Raw genomic sequence first — 14,703 nt, 5'->3', positions numbered from 1 at the left:
TGTTTTCTACTTTCTTATTTATTTTTTTTCTTTTGTTTTTTTTCCCCTTTCTTCTTTCCTTTTCTCTTCCCTTCGTATCCCTTTATTTTCGTTTTTTATTTTATTTTTCTTCTTCTTTTTTCTACTTTTTTGTCATTCTTTCTTCCTTTTCTTCCTTGTTTTTCTTTTTATCTTTTTATGATCCTACGTATCGTTTAAAATATATTTACATATTTTTTATCGATTGTCTAGTGTGTATATATATATATATATATATATATATATATATATATATGTATATATGTATATATGTATATATGTATATGTATACGTAAGTACGTTAAGTACGTTAAGTACGTACATGTCGATATATTTCGTATTGATTAACAGCAGCTCCGTATATTTACATACATAAAGGTGAAATAGTTCGACGCTTTATCGTTGACCTTTCTCAAGTGACGTCCTTTTTGTATTGCTAACAATGGAAGAATTATATATATATATATATACACACATACAGGATGTCCAAAAAATATGGGATCAAACTTATACTATGTATTACTGACATCTGTATCCTATATATATATATATATACATGTATATTAAATATTCCGACATTATATTTTATTATTGACAAATGAAATAATATAATTATTCATTTATGTTATTTATTTATTTATGTGTTTGTTTGTTTTTTTTTTTCTTCTTGAAAAATTTCTCCGGTATATCACAAGATATTTTTACACGTATCTACTATGTGCATATAGTAGCACGGTCAAAAGAATGAACGTATGTACATACCTATCTCTGAGTGCTGAGTGGTCTGAGGATTCATTGTGAGAAAAAAAGAAGAAAGAAATAAAAAAAAAAGAAAAAAATATAGAGATATAGAAATAGAGAAAAAGAGAGAGAAAGAGAGACGGAGGATTCCTTGTCGCAAAAAGCTTATGCCTTGTGTTATGAAGGGACTCGATGAAAATTCTCACGTAAATTCAGCTGCGACATTCGAGCTCGGCTGAATTATCCGTCGTGTACTCTCACCGAAAGAGATAGAATATATATATAGAGAGAGAGAGAGAGAGAAGAGAGAGATAAAGGAAGATAGGTAAAAAAAAAGAGAGAGACGGAGAGGGAGAGAACACAAAGAAAGAGATAGAAAGTCATCCTTGTATGCACGAACAAAATGGATGGGTGATTCGTTGCTACTCTTCCATCCATTTTCCTGCTTTTTTTTTTCCCTCCCCTCCTCACCCCCGCTTTTCTTAATATCCACCTATCTTTAACTCGTCTTTATTATCTCTCGTTTGTCCCCTTACCCTGTTCATCCCCTCCGTTTCGCGTTAGACGAAAAGAAGTATTAAAAATTCTTATTGCCCTGGAGATATGTAATAAGTATGAATGTATGTTATTCGTATAGTCGAGTGGCATGAATGCGAATTTGCTGTTCACGATACTGATATACATAGATGTTTCGTTTCATTGTTATAAAATGGAACAGGAAAAGCTTTCAAATGTTAGCGTAAATGAATTTTGACAAACTATAATAAATGAGAAAGAGCAAGAGAGAGGAGAAATATTTCGAGAAAAGGTAAATCTATATGGTAAATGCAATTCATTAATGTCAAATAAAATTCTACTACACATAGGGAAAAGTCGATAGTAGGAATGAGTAAACATTCTGCTCGATTAATCATCTATTTATATGTTACTTTATTAGTGATGTTTATATCGAACATGTAATGTTTCCGTTTGATCTTCTTATCACGACTTGCTCTCTACAGAAAGATGCAATAATAATGTGCAAATATAGTAGTAAAGATACTATTCTTTTTTATTTTTTTTTTTAATTTTTCTTTCCTCTTTCTATCCTTGTCTTTTCCTTTTTCTTTTTTAAAGACTCTCATGCCTACTTAATGTTTTTTTTCTTTTTTCCAATGACACTTTTTGCCAAGTCATTTTCGATTAAGCGCGACCTTCAAATTAGATTTGCATCAAGTCGAATATCTTTTGTTTGTTACTTTTACAAACTGTTTAGTTAATATCGTCGTAAAGAAAAATCGTAAAATGATGAATATATATATATATATATATATTTTCTCCCTCTCGAAGTGTTATTATAAATTTTCACTGTACTTTCACTGAAACTATATGATAAAGTTACTATTGATAAATAAGTTCTCGTATGGTATAGTTTATAAAACTTGTGTTTACATTGATGGCAACGTTGTTATGTTAATTCATTAGAATGAGGATCATACGATCGATATTACAAACTCGAAGAAAACGTGCTTGGTCGTGCATTATTTAATCATCTCTACGTTACTATGTGCGGTATCGTTTGCGTGTGATATAAAAGAAAAAAAAAGAACACGAGAGAGAGAGAGAGAGAGAGAGAGAGAAAGAGGAGATACTAATACATTTAGAATTAAAAGTTCAATGTTGTTGAAGAATGAAAGAGAGAGGGAAGACATACATACATACATATTAACTATTTTTTGCTGACGTTACATACGGGTTAGCATATATATATATATATATATCAGGTTTACGATCTATTTGGGGCGCTACGATTGGCTTGAAAAAAAAAAAAAGAAAAAGAAAAAGAAGTAGGGAGTATAGAGTTCCATCAGTCGTATATGACGTTTGTGCAAAATTGTTCGAAGTTCACGAGTCTCTTATGTAAAACATTCATTTCATTAAATATGAATACGAATAATATCGTATTTTTACAAATTTATCGTATCGAATTACGAACGACAAGGTATCGTTCTTTTTTTTTCATTATATACATATATATATAAATATATATATATATATACATATTGATTGATTCGTTCGATCGATTACAACGTAATAAAGTAAAGCAAAAAAAAAAGAAAAAGAAAGATAAGAAATCGAGGTAGGTTTAGAAAGTCGCGAAATACCGGCATTCCTATAATTGATTATTTCCTTTTCTTTTTTTTCTCTCCTTTTTTTATTGTCATTTTATTTATTTATTTTATTTTTTTTTTTTCTTTTTCTTTCTTTTTTTTTTCTTTTTTGTTTCTCTTTTTATCGAGTCACCCGGTATGCACGTGTTTGGACAAATGCGTTCGATAAGTATCACGTGGTTTGGTCACGCTCCAAGAATAAAACGATGACGTTGGTCGATCATTTTAACGATGATACCAAGTTCATTCTTGGTGTATGAGAGAGAGAGAGAGAGAGAGAGAGAGAGAGAGAGAGAGAGAGAGAGAGGGGGAATGATATAGAGAAAGCAAACCCGTCCAAACACGATTTAGAAATAAAATATGGCGAGAGTAGAGTGGAATGAGGTGGGAGATTTGGTTTGAGCAAACTACTCCAACGCAGGCGCATTTACCATAGAGTAGAGCAACATGGACAAACAACAGCGTACGCCACTCCAACGCTAGCCAATATGGACGTACACGGTTGGGAGCAGAGAAACTGGTTGGGGCCTCAGTCAGTCGACCCGTGTACGTAGAACGTGTTACGTGTATTTCCCTGTCGATCTGCCGATCCTCTCTTAACTCAAGTTTTTAACCATCGTATTGGATCCCAGCTTGTTTGACGAAGTGAGAAGTAATTACGTAGGGAAAACAAAACGAGAGAGAGAGAGAGAGAGAGGGAGAGATAGAGAGAGAGAGAGAGAGAGAGAGAGAGAGAGAGAAGCGTGATAAAATTAAAAATAATAATTGGAACGATAGACGTAAGAAGAAGGGAAGGAGGAGGAGAAGGAAAATAAAAAATAAAATAATAAAGAATAAAAAAGGAAGAAGAAGAAAAGGAAAAAGAAGAAGAAGAAGAAATTAAGAATAATATCCGGAAGAATAAAGAGATCGAGAGTAATATTTAATTATAAGGGAGAAAAGAGAGATAATATTAAGGACAACGACGATAATAATAATAATAATAATAATAATAATAATAATAATAATAATAATAATAATAATATTTACTCGAATATCCTTTTTTTTCTTTCTCTTTTGTTTTGCTTTTTTCTTTTCTCTTTTTTCGATAAAATTGGTAGAAACAAAATTTTTTTTATACGCACGATACATAAATAAAAATTGTTAAGCTTTATTAAAGACAAAATTTTAATATTAAACAAAGATATTGGACAAGGATTAAGAAGGAAAAGTAAAATAGAAGGGATTGATTTTGGGATAATATTAAGGACGAAAAAATAGTCTTTCTCTATTCAGGGGACCGGTTTGGTAGAAAGTTTCAAGGATATTATGGCGGATCTTGTTGGTTATACGCATGAGTTCCTAGCTGAATTCATTCAGCTTTATCGTGCACAACCTTGTTTATGGCAGATCAGATGCAAAGGTTACAAGGATAGACTTTTAAGAGGTCGTGCTTACGATGTGCTTGTACAAAAGTTGCGTGAGGTAAATGAATATGCTGATAAGGATACTGTAATAAGGAAGATAAACACATTGAGAACCGCCTTTAGAAGGGAGTACAATAAAGTTAAGAGCTCACAAATTGCATCGGACGATCCACAGAATCAATATAAATCATCTTTATGGTATTACGATCTTCTGAAATTCGTAGCCGAGCAGAATAACGATGAGATGACGTCAATGACAGCAACAACTGGCGGGAAGTCCGAGATTTCGTCGAAGGAAGAAAATTATTTGACGAATATTTCGAACGATGAAACGGTACGATTGATTTTTCAATAATTTACGTATCTATGTATGTATGTATATACAATGTGTGTTATGCGTACGTGCATTTGTAAATATTGATAAAATTTTGTCTCGTGTGCGTTTTTCATAATATGAGACGTTTCATTCTCTCGATATCGAGAGATCCACGAGAAGATTGTAGTTTATCGAAGAAGAGGCACTCGATGTGTCTACTTCAATCATTTATGAGAGATTAAAAGAGAGTAATACCAGAGAAAAGAGAGAAGCGGAGAGCGTAAACGACATTACTTATCATGTTCAATCGATTGTAAAAAAACGACGATGATGATATGGACGTGAATTTATGTTGTCTTGAATTTTAATATAATTTCCGTAACTCCCTCTCTCTCTCTCTCGCTCTCTCTCTCTCTCTCTCTCTCTCTCTCTTCAAAGGAGAGGGAGAGAGAGAGAGAGAGATTATCGATTCGAAAACTCAGTGATTCTCTGCGAGTCACGCAGGAAATTACATGTAAATTAGAAACAATGTTCGAAACGTTGTTTAGTGGTAACTCCGTCGCATATTTTACCTCTATTTATTTTTTTGTTTTTATATACTCAAGAATACGTTTACGTTACTGAGTTGGAACATAAATCAAATAAGTATACACATATACGTATACATAGATACATACATACACACACACACACATATATATATATATATATATATATATATATATACACAAAATCTTGATATAAAACGTGTAGAACGTTATTTAAAAGTTAAGTGTAATATATCTTAATTAAGTTATCTTCATTATTACTTATGATTCATACAGGCTCGTTATGTGTTATTTAATTAATTTTAATTGGCAAAAAAAAAAAATAAATAAATGAATTAATAAATAAAAAGAGAGAAAGAACAAAGAAACAAAAAAAGAAAAAAAGGAGAAAGAGAAGGAAATTAATAATTAGTAAAAAAAACAATTGTTTTAGTTGATGCATAACGATGTAGAAAAAATAGAACCACCGTCGCCAACACCATCGAGATCAAACACACCGAATAGCTTTCGTCCTGTGATCCTTGGAACTGAAGGATCCTATGGAATGGAATATTCATCATCGACGATCGATCATCTTCCTCAAGCCGCAAAAAAAAGGAAACATTCTGATTGTAGTCGAGGTCATTGCACAAGATCTACTACGCAATCGGCTTACGAGGCTAGGAGATTAGTTTCTTGTTCTACGGGTGATGATTTGGAAACGTTCGGTCTTTACGTTGCATCGAAATTAAAAAAGTCTACCGAACGTCAATGTATAATTGCCGAAAGAATTATAGCTGAAGTATTATTGCGTGCGAATTTTGGTACATTAGACGAGAGTACCACTCTTACCGAAAAATCACCATCCCGTTGTTTTCTCGTAATGGGCGATCGATAGAGATAGAGATAAATATAAATATATATATATATATATAGATATAATGCATAGATATAAATATATATCATTCATATACATACATAAATATCATATATAATACATATGTATCTATGTATGTATGCATACTGTTGATAAAAGTTAGTATATAACAAATGATAGTGGACAGACACTAGCCGTCTTTCTCTCTCTCTCTCTCTGTCTCTCTCTGTCTCTCTACGAGAGAGGAAAATAGCTTCGCGACGCAGCCAAATGTGAACTGGCAGATTTCCAATAAACGCGACTTTTTCAGGAAAAGTACAAAGGACGTGCACGCCGTCGTGCACTCTTATTCTCCTTATCACGAGAATCTTCACATTTTCTTTTTTTTTTTTTTTTTTTTTTTTTTTTTCTTTTTTTCTCTCGTGGCCCCTATTATTCTCCTTGCGTTTTATATCGTCTCGATGATCTCGATAAAGACGACAAAATTCACAGGCCCATCGGGGAAGTGGGTGCGTGCAATGAGCGACAGGAAGGGAGGGGATGTGTTAGTGATTAAAAAAAAAAGTATGCAGCATTTAATAGTTGCAATAGGGAATGTTTCGACGTGTTTGATGCTGATAATACCTTTCTTTTTTTTTCTCTTTCTTTCTTTCGTTTTTTCTTTTTGTAAAACCTCGAATAAATTGATCCTAATCTGTTTGACATTTCGTGTTGTTACGAATCTAATTTCCTCTCTTCCACTCGCCCCCGCCACTTCGTCCTCCTTGTGGAAAGTATTTTTAAGAGAAATAAATCGAGCGAAAAAAAAAAGAAAAAAAAAATAAGAAACGAATCCTTCTGGAGAATAATTATTCATGAACGACTATCCGATTGGTTATTTTTAAAGTTTTTATTTTTTCTTTCTTATTTTCTCCCTCTCTCTCTCTCTCTCTCTCTCTCTCTCTCTCTCTCCCCGTTACCTACATCTCTTACGTATTCTTTCTAATTCGCATTCATTAAATGGTTAAGCAATATTTATGAGCAGAAAAAGTTTGGTAATAAATTTTCATGACACGTGTTTCGGCAATGGTAGATGATGGGTCTTCTTAGGTTGGTTGGACGGTCGATTGGTTGGTTGGTTGGTTGGTTGGTCGGTTGGTAGGTTACTTGATAATCTTCTTCCTTAATTGAGTTATTATACGAACGAATTAAGACGAAACAGAACGCAACATCCTAAAATAGGGATTTTCAAAATTGTTTACCATGTTGGCACTCAAACGTAAACTCATAAATTATTCGAGAAAATTTAATATTCGACGAGAAATTTTTTTGCTTTCTCTCGGCAAAAAGGAAAGAAACAACAACAAAAATAAAAAAAAAAAAAAAAAGAAGAAGAAGAAGAAGAACGAAAAAAAGACATACCATTGACGAATTTTTTCTCGCCATAAAGAGAAATATGTTACTATATGCAAATAATTCTCATGGGGGAAAAAAAAAATTCTGGGATCACTCAAGAGTAGAAATTCTTTTCTCTCTCTTTTCTCCTCACTTTTTCCCACCATTGAAATACCAGAATCACGTGGTGGTTGTTTGTCAAAACGTGAAACACACTGAAGAGAAAAATCTAGCGCTGTTGTCGCTCCTGTCTCTAACTCTCCTCTCTCCCTCTCACTTTCTCTCTCTCTCTCTCTCTCCAGCATCACCATCCCCACCCCTTATTTCTCTTGACAAAAAAAAAATAGAAACAAAAAATAAGGAAGAAAGAAAGAAATTGTCGAGCTGTAAATACGAGCTAGAGAGAGAGAGAGAGAGAGAGAGAGGAAGTTAGTGAAAAGATATAAAAACGATGACGCTGAGAACAATACGTTGAAGTTTCATGTTGCCCGGCACGGCGGCGTCGGCGTAAGCTTTCGCGAGCAAAATGTGAGATAATTGAAAAAAAGTAATGGTTTTGTTCTCGCCGACGGTGACGTGTCCCTCCGTAAATTAAATTCCCTAGAGCGTGCGATGCGTTCCTACCTTTTTTTTTTTCCCCTTTCTATTTTTCTCTTCTTCTCCCTTCTTTTTTTTCACGTTTTTCTTCTTTTCCTTCTTACATTTTCATTTTTTTTTTTTTTTCTTTCTTTTTATTTTTATTTTCGTTTTCAATCGTACGTAACGAAATTACATACTTGTTTCCTTACTTGTTTACTGACTTTACTCATACGATTTGGTTTATTTGTTTCGTTACATAAATAATTGTAGATATTATTAGAACGTTCGATGTTCACTTCTTCGAGATTATTCGTCAAGATATATATTTCCTTTTTTTTTTTTTCTCGTAGAAATAAATAACAATGTCAAATCGTCGTGATAGAAAAAATTTAAATGATACGAGATAAAAAATAGTATCGAACAATATGTTGTCAATATTGGAACGAATATCGTCAACTAGACGAGGTGGCCGAGTGGTTAAGGCGTTGGACTGCTAATCCAATGTGCTCTGCACGCGTGGGTTCGAATCCCATCCTCGTCGAGGATTTTTTTTTTTCTTTTTCCAATCTACGAAATAATAATAATAATAATTATAATAATAGTATTATATAATAATAATAATAATAATAGTAATAATAATATGTAATTTGATTGAATGTTAATATCATTGGGTTTATAGGAGCAATTTAATTAATGGGTTTCGCATTACTATTACCTTCCTATTCATTTCCTCCTCCCTCCCTCTCTTTCTCTCTCTCTCTGTCTCACCCCAAAATCCCCACCCCCTCTATCCTCACCATCCTCACCTCTTCATCATTACGTTCGTGTCAGTTTACAATATTACATAGTATGGATTTCAATTGATTAAATGCAACAATTTCAATCTCATTGGACACGTATCAATTATTTGTCATTCGTTTCGTCAATCCTTCATGGTAATTATTCGTAACAAACATGAAGGATTTTAAAAGGCGTATCATCGATGATTATTCGGCTTTAACGGAGAATAGGAAAAATAAAATGTTTGTTACATATACATGGATATATATATATAAATACACATATACATATGTACGTAACTAATCGATACAATATATATATATATATATATATATATATATATATATATATATATGTATGTATATGTAAGTATGCATGTACATGGGGAAACGATTCGAAATTTATGTATCTTGACGCGTTTATTCCCGAGCGTGTCCATTTTCACGGTATAATATCTTTAGGTGGGTGCAGGAATAGAAAGCCCCGTTGTGAGATACGCAAATGGCCTTAAAAGTTCCCCAACGTACTCGTTTCTTCTTAGTAAGTACGTGCCATAGAAATCTAAGGCGATGCATTAAGGAAATCCGTCGTGAATCGCGAGAACGAGAGTTCGTCCGTTGTTCAAAAACGTTGAACGTTTTATGAGAACGCGATACTTATATCGTTATACGTTACGCTCTACGTTCATTCGACCACAACTACACACAGACACACATATATATATATATATACATATATGCATATATGTTGGAATTGAAAGTGTAAATTCACGATACCTGATAGTAGAAACAGAAAGCTTTGAATAGATTTAACCGATGGATGCTTTTATCGGTTATACACGGGAACTAATACGAATACCCCCAACCATGAATCACGTTATGCGGTTATTAAACATCTTAAGGAAATCGATACTTCTACGACACCATGTATAAAATTGTATAAGATATATATATATATATATATATGAGTATGTATGTATGTTATGTAGGTATGTAGGTGTTTCTAAGTTAATCCACTGACCCTGAGTTCCACGATTAGGTGCAACCGAGTAGATAACAGCCCGGCTAGCTCAGTCGGTAGAGCATGAGACTCTTAATCTCAGGGTCGTGGGTTCGAGCCCCACGTTGGGCGAGAATAAAAATGGGTGTTCCCTTTTTTTTTGTTCTTCGAACCCCCACATTGGACGAGAAAAATGAGTTCTCTTTTCTTCATACTTCTCGTTTCTTTCCTCTCTCTCTCTTTCTCTTTCATAAATTTATTACACACGATATTATTTCAACATTTTATCCAATCCAATCTATCTAAAGTAATAATCTTTCTTTTTTCTTTTTCTTTTTTTAATGCAAATTTTAAAAAGATCGTTTATCGTTAGACGAATAAAATTATCGACATGCAATCAAATTATAGGGTCGCTAAAAAAAAAAAAAAACTAATTGAAACGACGGTACATAACTATGACGTATTATGTATCTATTTATAAAAAAAAAAATATATGCAATTGTAACAAATCTGGGATTCTTAGGATCGAAAATTTTGAAGGGTAACAAAAATGAAACTCGCCCCCGGGTGGGCTCGAACCACCAACCTTTCGGTTAACAGCCGAACGCGCTAGCCGATTGCGCCACGGAGGCGACTTGAAGAGGGATTTTTTCTTCTCGTGCTGCTTCCTGATGCATAATCTTCGATTATAAAGTGAAATAAAATAAAAGGAAAAAAGGAAAAACAAAAGGAAATAGAAGAGAAAAGGATAGAGAACGAAGAGGAAGAATCATTTAAAACTGAATAATACATAGTAAGTAAGCACACACATACACACACACACACAGAGAGAGACATATAATATATATATATATGTTTGATTTAATTTGATAAACGAAGTTAATTAATAATAAAAAAAGAAAGAGAATAGCATCGAACACTAGGATACGATCGATCGTTAGATCTATAGAGTAAATGGATCCTATAAAATGTCCATAATCGATCATCGTCAAGATCTTCTATTTGGGTGTCTGTTAAGAGAACATTAACTATATGCATTGGACATTGTGAAAAGGGAAATTATACGAGGGTGTTTTAAACACGATCGATTTGAATAGAACACTTTAGAGTATACAAGAGAACAATTGTCGTAGCATTGTGTTATCTGAAGTAATCTTCAAGTAGCCACGATACTTGAATAGGAGGACTTTACGTAAAGTAAACCTTTCATCTTCCTACTCCTCCTCTTCCACCACCACCTTCTCGTTCTCCTTCTTCTTCTTCTTTTTCTATTCCTCCTACTATTCCTATCTTTCTCTCATTCAAGAAGTCAATGTCGTTGAGTAGTCTTAACAGACTATAGATATAAAAGAATCTATAGGGTTCACCGGTTCAATTTTACCTGACCGCAGCAGGCACCAACGATGATAATATTGCCAAAGCAAATAGAAGGATCCCGTAGACGTCATAAAATTGATATTTATCCTGGCTACTATCCAGAGTTGAAACCGTGCCAACTCAGCCACGAGGAATACTACATCCTCAACGTGCTAGCTACCGTAATTATCCTCTCCTTTTATCCCCGACCTTTCCCCTCCCCCTTCCCTCACAATTTTTTCACCTTCCCCTCTCCCATTCTCTTCTATCCCCACGCTTCCTCTTGCTCTATCACTCTATCATTCTCTCTCTCTCTCTTTTTCCTTTTCTCTTTATTTTTCCTACTTATCTTTTGCTACTTCTTCCTGCCATCCATTTTCAATATCTATTTGTATCTGTATATCTATCTTTATCTTTATCTTTATCTTTATCTTTTGCCTGTTCGTTCGAGATTAAAGAAAGGTCCAGAAAGCTCTCGAGGTCGGTGCTAGATTGACTGAAATTGACTTGGCTTTTGAAAAGGTAGACAGTCGAACGAGAAATGAATGGGTTCCTTTTGAGCATAGAGAATGCAAGAAAAGCACCAGTAGCAGTAGCAAATGCTAGCTAACCCTCGTATATCTATTTGTAATATTCCACGTACATCTATACGTATACGCATGTGTATGAATGTATGTACGTATGTAAAGACGTATTATATATAAATATATATATATATACACGCGGGGGAGATCCAGTCTGCGTATACTCGTGTAGTCTTTATTATTATTATTATTTTTGTTTTGTTCTCTCTCTCTCTCTCTCTCTCTTTTCTTTCGTTCTTCATTTTCTTTTTTTTGATTTTTCTGTTTCTGTAAAAAAAAGAAAATACCATCGACTTTTTAAAATTTTTTACCCTCGACTATTCTTTCGATATCATCGATCGTTCCTCTCTCTCTCTCTCTCTCTCTCTCTCTCTCTCTCTCTCTTTCACATTGACAGTATTCACGTAGATTTTTATTCCGCAAAGTGGAACAGCGAAAATTTTTCATGAAATTTACGATTAAGTAAAACTACCAAAGTGGTTAACTTAAATAGGTGAACATTTTCGAGCTTTTTTTTAAAAATCTATGAAGTATTAATAAATGTACTAATAAAAGAATATATATATATATATATATATATATATATATATGTACTTATATAGAGATATATATATACATAAAGAGAGAGAGAGAGAGAGAGAGAGAGAGTGAGAGAGACTGAGTTAGTATCTTCCCACCTGCGTTTTAACACACGAACGAGCGAACGAACGAACGTACCATACGTGATTGCATTTGTGTCTATATACATCCCTTCCAGGATTACACGCATGATTTTACGAGGATCATAAAGGCGTGTTCCGTCGTACTGCGACGGCAATTTTAATCTTTAACGATGAGAAGTAGGATTTCGTACGTGTAAACGATGAAAATATAACATAACATAAGACAATATAATATATATAAAATATATATACACATACACACACACGTATATATATATATATATATATATATATATATATATATATATAATATGTATAGAAAAAAAAATATATAGAAAGAAATAGGAAGGAAGAAAGAAAAAGACAGAGAAATAGAGAGAGATAGGAAAAACATATATGAATATTCATTATCAAACGAGATTAAATGTAATAAAAGTATGTTTTAGGTATTCGTAGGTGTTACAATAGAGCGTCATTTTTTATGGATTAAAGATGAAAATTATCGTTCACGAAATTGCAATATCCAAAGTTACGAGTATGGTCCGGAGGGAATAGGTATTGGGATAGGATGAGAGAGGGATGGAAGAAGAGAAGATTATTACGGCCATTACGATAAAATACATATAGGATAGGTACATCCCAAGGGTTATTGTTTTCCGATCGGATCAAAATCAAACAATTGTCGCCTTGTTCTTTTTTTTGTCTTTTTTCTTTTCTTTTTTTTTCTTTCTTTTCTTTTTTTTTTTTTTTTTTCTTTTTTTTTGATAATCTCCAAGTTAAACGCTACCTTATATTTTTCACAAACATTTATTACGTATACAATATAATACAATTTATTATATAATACAATACATATTATTAATCCATTAAGCTAGTTTTCCATTCATTATTCAGAATAGTTTTTGTCGTAATTAACGACTAAACGGAATTTCGATAATTTTGCAGTACTTTAACGGTGCTTTCGTTATAGCACCTCTGAGAGAGAAAGAGATAGAGAGAAAAAAGAGAGAGAGAGAGAGAGAGAGAGAGAGAGAGAATAACATTGAAGATAATTAACTGGGCGATTAATCGACCAATAATATCACGAGATTTCGTTGGAATCGACGAAAATTGGAGGAATTAAACAGAACCGCATCGAGAGATATCTCTCTAACGATCTGAACGAACGCGTATTCCGCGCTTATGCTCGTCGAACCGGCTGTTAATGAACGGATTTAATAATGCCAGCCGATATGTAGAACCAGTTCTCATAATATATTTATTACATTCATTTATGATGCGCATAAATTTTTTGCCGAACTAACGTTGTTCCTTCTTCTTCTTGTTTTTTTTTTCTTTTTTTTTTTTTTTTTTTTTTTTTTTTTTTATTTTTTGTACGAAACTTCTTTTCTCCGATCGTGCGAGGAATAATTATTAACGAATCGGATCGATTCGTACGGTCGAGTGAACTTTTTCTTTTTTTTTTATCCTCATAGTCTACGTCAAAACTTTTATAGATCACCAATTTCACAAACTATTCTCGATATCGTCGAGATCGAATGTAGAATGGTTTTTGTGAGGGGAAGAAGAAGAAAAAAAAAAAAGAAAAGGGAAAAAGAAAGAAAGAAAAAATTATTATGTTCGGTTGAAATTAATTAATGTTATTCGACTCATCTGGGGACGTTGAATAAAATTTATTGAATATAATTAAATAATGAATTAAGAAATAATATTGAAAATAATATTGATATCAATTTTATTCAATAATTGTACAATTAAAATATCTAAGAGAGAGAAAGAGAGAGATAGACAGAGAGAGAGAGAGAGAGAGAGAGAGAGAGAGAGAGAGAGAGAGAAAGAGAGAGAGAGAATGATGCTTTCAATGTTTGCGATCGCCAAACTTAGGGAACTAGAGAAGGGCTGAAGAAGATCATCTAAAGTTTCTCCCTCTCTATTGGTTCTAATCATCTAAACCCTTTACCTTCCCTCCACACCCTCCCCCGTCTCCTACCTTTCTACATTTCCCTTCTAGTTTCTCTCTCTCTCTCTCTATCTCTTTCTCTCTGATGTATCTTCTCTTCTAGTTTCAGTAAAGGAGTTAATTAGTTAGGTACTTACTCATTCGATGTTTAAACCCATCCCTCACGTGTACGTGAGAGCCCTCTCTCTCTCTCTCTCTCTCTCTCTCTCTCTCTCTCTCTCTCTTTTTCTCTCTATCTCTCCCATGATATGTGAAAGACCAGCTCTACCCCCTTAACTCTATTTTCGTCGATGATTAGTATGCGCGCGAATAAACGCGTTAATCCGCAAGGTAATATGAACATCGAGAAACCACAAAAGGTATGGATCGACAGC

General features: G+C 33.4%; 1 protein-coding gene, 1 long non-coding RNA gene and 3 other non-coding genes across 6 annotated transcripts; 3 read left to right on the top strand and 2 right to left on the bottom strand.

The window, feature by feature from the left end:
• Positions 1–4,055: 4,055 nt before the first annotated feature.
• Positions 4,056–7,348, top strand: LOC124428752. Of its 2 annotated transcripts, XM_046973199.1 has the most exons (3): positions 4,056–4,373; positions 4,491–4,649; positions 5,613–7,348. In XM_046973199.1, the coding sequence occupies exons 1-3, from the start codon at positions 4,218–4,220 to the stop codon at positions 6,054–6,056; spliced, it is 759 nt and encodes a 252-aa protein (XP_046829155.1). In that variant the 5' UTR covers positions 4,056–4,217; the 3' UTR covers positions 6,057–7,348. The 2 variants fall into 2 exon arrangements, with proteins under 2 accessions (XP_046829155.1, XP_046829154.1); XM_046973198.1 differs by having other exon boundaries at positions 4,059–4,649; positions 5,613–6,761.
• LOC124428757 lies at positions 6,385–11,259 on the bottom strand. Its single transcript, XR_006943275.1, has 2 exons — positions 11,149–11,259; positions 6,385–8,555 (listed from the first exon to the last, which is right to left on the bottom strand). It is a non-coding gene; the product is annotated as an uncharacterized LOC124428757 (long non-coding RNA).
• Positions 8,448–8,529, top strand: Trnas-gcu. Its single transcript has one exon. It is a non-coding gene; the product is annotated as a tRNA-Ser (tRNA).
• Positions 9,827–9,899, top strand: Trnak-cuu. The gene has a single exon. It is a non-coding gene; the product is annotated as a tRNA-Lys (tRNA).
• Trnan-guu lies at positions 10,326–10,399 on the bottom strand. Its single transcript has one exon. It is a non-coding gene; the product is annotated as a tRNA-Asn (tRNA).
• Positions 11,260–14,703: the final 3,444 nt, after the last annotated feature.

This window comes from Vespa crabro, chromosome 13 (assembly GCF_910589235.1).
Source record: "Vespa crabro chromosome 13, iyVesCrab1.2, whole genome shotgun sequence".
NCBI lineage: Eukaryota > Metazoa > Arthropoda > Insecta > Hymenoptera > Vespidae > Vespa > Vespa crabro.
The sequence above is the reverse complement of the archived record's forward strand: the minus strand, read 5'-3'. Positions and strand labels throughout refer to the sequence as shown.